This window comes from Arachis ipaensis, chromosome B05 (assembly GCF_000816755.2).
Source record: "Arachis ipaensis cultivar K30076 chromosome B05, Araip1.1, whole genome shotgun sequence".
NCBI lineage: Eukaryota > Viridiplantae > Streptophyta > Magnoliopsida > Fabales > Fabaceae > Arachis > Arachis ipaensis.
Window position 1 is genome coordinate 144945125 of NC_029789.2, and position 1464 is coordinate 144946588.

Genomic DNA, 1464 nt, shown 5'->3' on the forward strand with positions numbered 1-1464 from the left:
AAATTACATAAATTAATATAATAATTAAACTTATTATTTCAGCAGTTGCTCTCTTTGTATAAGTAGTTGTTTTTACTTTCTTTTTTAAACTTGAAGACTCAAACACTCCTATAAATATATTACATAAATGAATCAAGTTACGCGTACATAAAAAAATAAAAATTAAAAAAATGTACCAAAATAGCCAGGAAGGCTAGAAAGGAAGTGACATGCACCACAGTCCGGAAACACTCCAATATGTACCTCTGGCATAGCAAATATCTGCAAATATTGTTCCATTAACATTGACTTTTTTTTCTTTCTACTGTATTTCCCATCTCGACATACTAAGAATTAATTTGTCACAGATCATAACTTCATTTAAGAATTTGGTCAATGAATTGCTGCATGTACAAAGTAAAATTCAAATTCCTGATACTTGCTTAAACAGCAAGTGAGCTGACCACTCAATCAACTAAAATCAAAAGTACTTTTTTCGTCCCTAAAATTTGAGGTCAAAATCAAAATCGTTTCTGACCTTTTTTTCTTATTAAAATCATCCCCAACATTACAAAACGTTATAAAATCGTCATTTTCTACTTCAATTATATTTTTTTGATCAAAATACCCTTCATTATTAATAAAAATAATATTAAAAAAAAAGAACAAAACCCCATCCCACCCACTCCTTAGCATCTCTTCGGTCTCTCCTCCCACCCCTCCCCCAATCCCCTTCCTTCTACTCTTCACCATCACCCTCTTCTTCTCATCTTTGCCGCGGCAATTACCACTGCTGAAGGACACCCACCCCTCCTCCCCTTCCTCTTCTCACTCTTCCCCAATCCCCTTCCAGCTTCTCACTCTTCTTCATTTTACCAGGGAAGACAGAACATAGCAAAAGGTAGAAGTAAGAAATTAAATTAACAGCAACATAGCCATCACCTCTTCCCCTTCGCACCTTCTCACTCTCCCTTTCCTCACCACCATCACCACTGCCACCATAGTCATTCATTACTCACAACACTTTTTTTTCACCAACAATAGTCCCAAATAAATTAATAGCAACATTCACAAAATAAATCAACAAAAAAATTCAGATTAAACAATAATTCAATATCATCAACTATAATTTTAGTTTTCAGATCCAAAAACAGCAAAACAACAGAAATTAAAAAAAAATAAAAAATCACAAACAGAAGCATAAACTCAAACAAAAGCAAAAATTCAAGCAGAAGCAGAAGAAGAGGTAGAAGAAGAAGCAGCGCCGGCAGGTCCCCCTCCCGATGACGATGCGACGGCGTGATCTTCGATGACGACGCGACGACGGCAGCAAACCTTAGAAACGAATAAGTAGGACGGCAGAAACGGAGAGAAGAAAAATTGAGGTTGAAATTAGAATTGGAATTTTGAAGAGGGGGGCATGAGGAAGGGGATAGAGGATTACGGGAATGGGGTGAGGAGTGGGGGGTTACAATGAAGGGGTGA

General features: G+C 36.7%; 1 protein-coding gene across 1 annotated transcript in view; it reads right to left on the bottom strand.

The window, feature by feature from the left end:
- The window catches only part of LOC110272164 (3-hydroxyisobutyryl-CoA hydrolase 1-like), a 22293-nt gene that overhangs the window by 19893 nt on the left and 936 nt on the right, over positions 1-1464 (bottom strand). The window contains exon 3 of the mRNA XM_021124050.1: positions 177-261. Coding sequence (XP_020979709.1) covers positions 177-261 — 85 coding nt within the window. The remainder of the gene's footprint in view (positions 1-176; positions 262-1464) is intronic.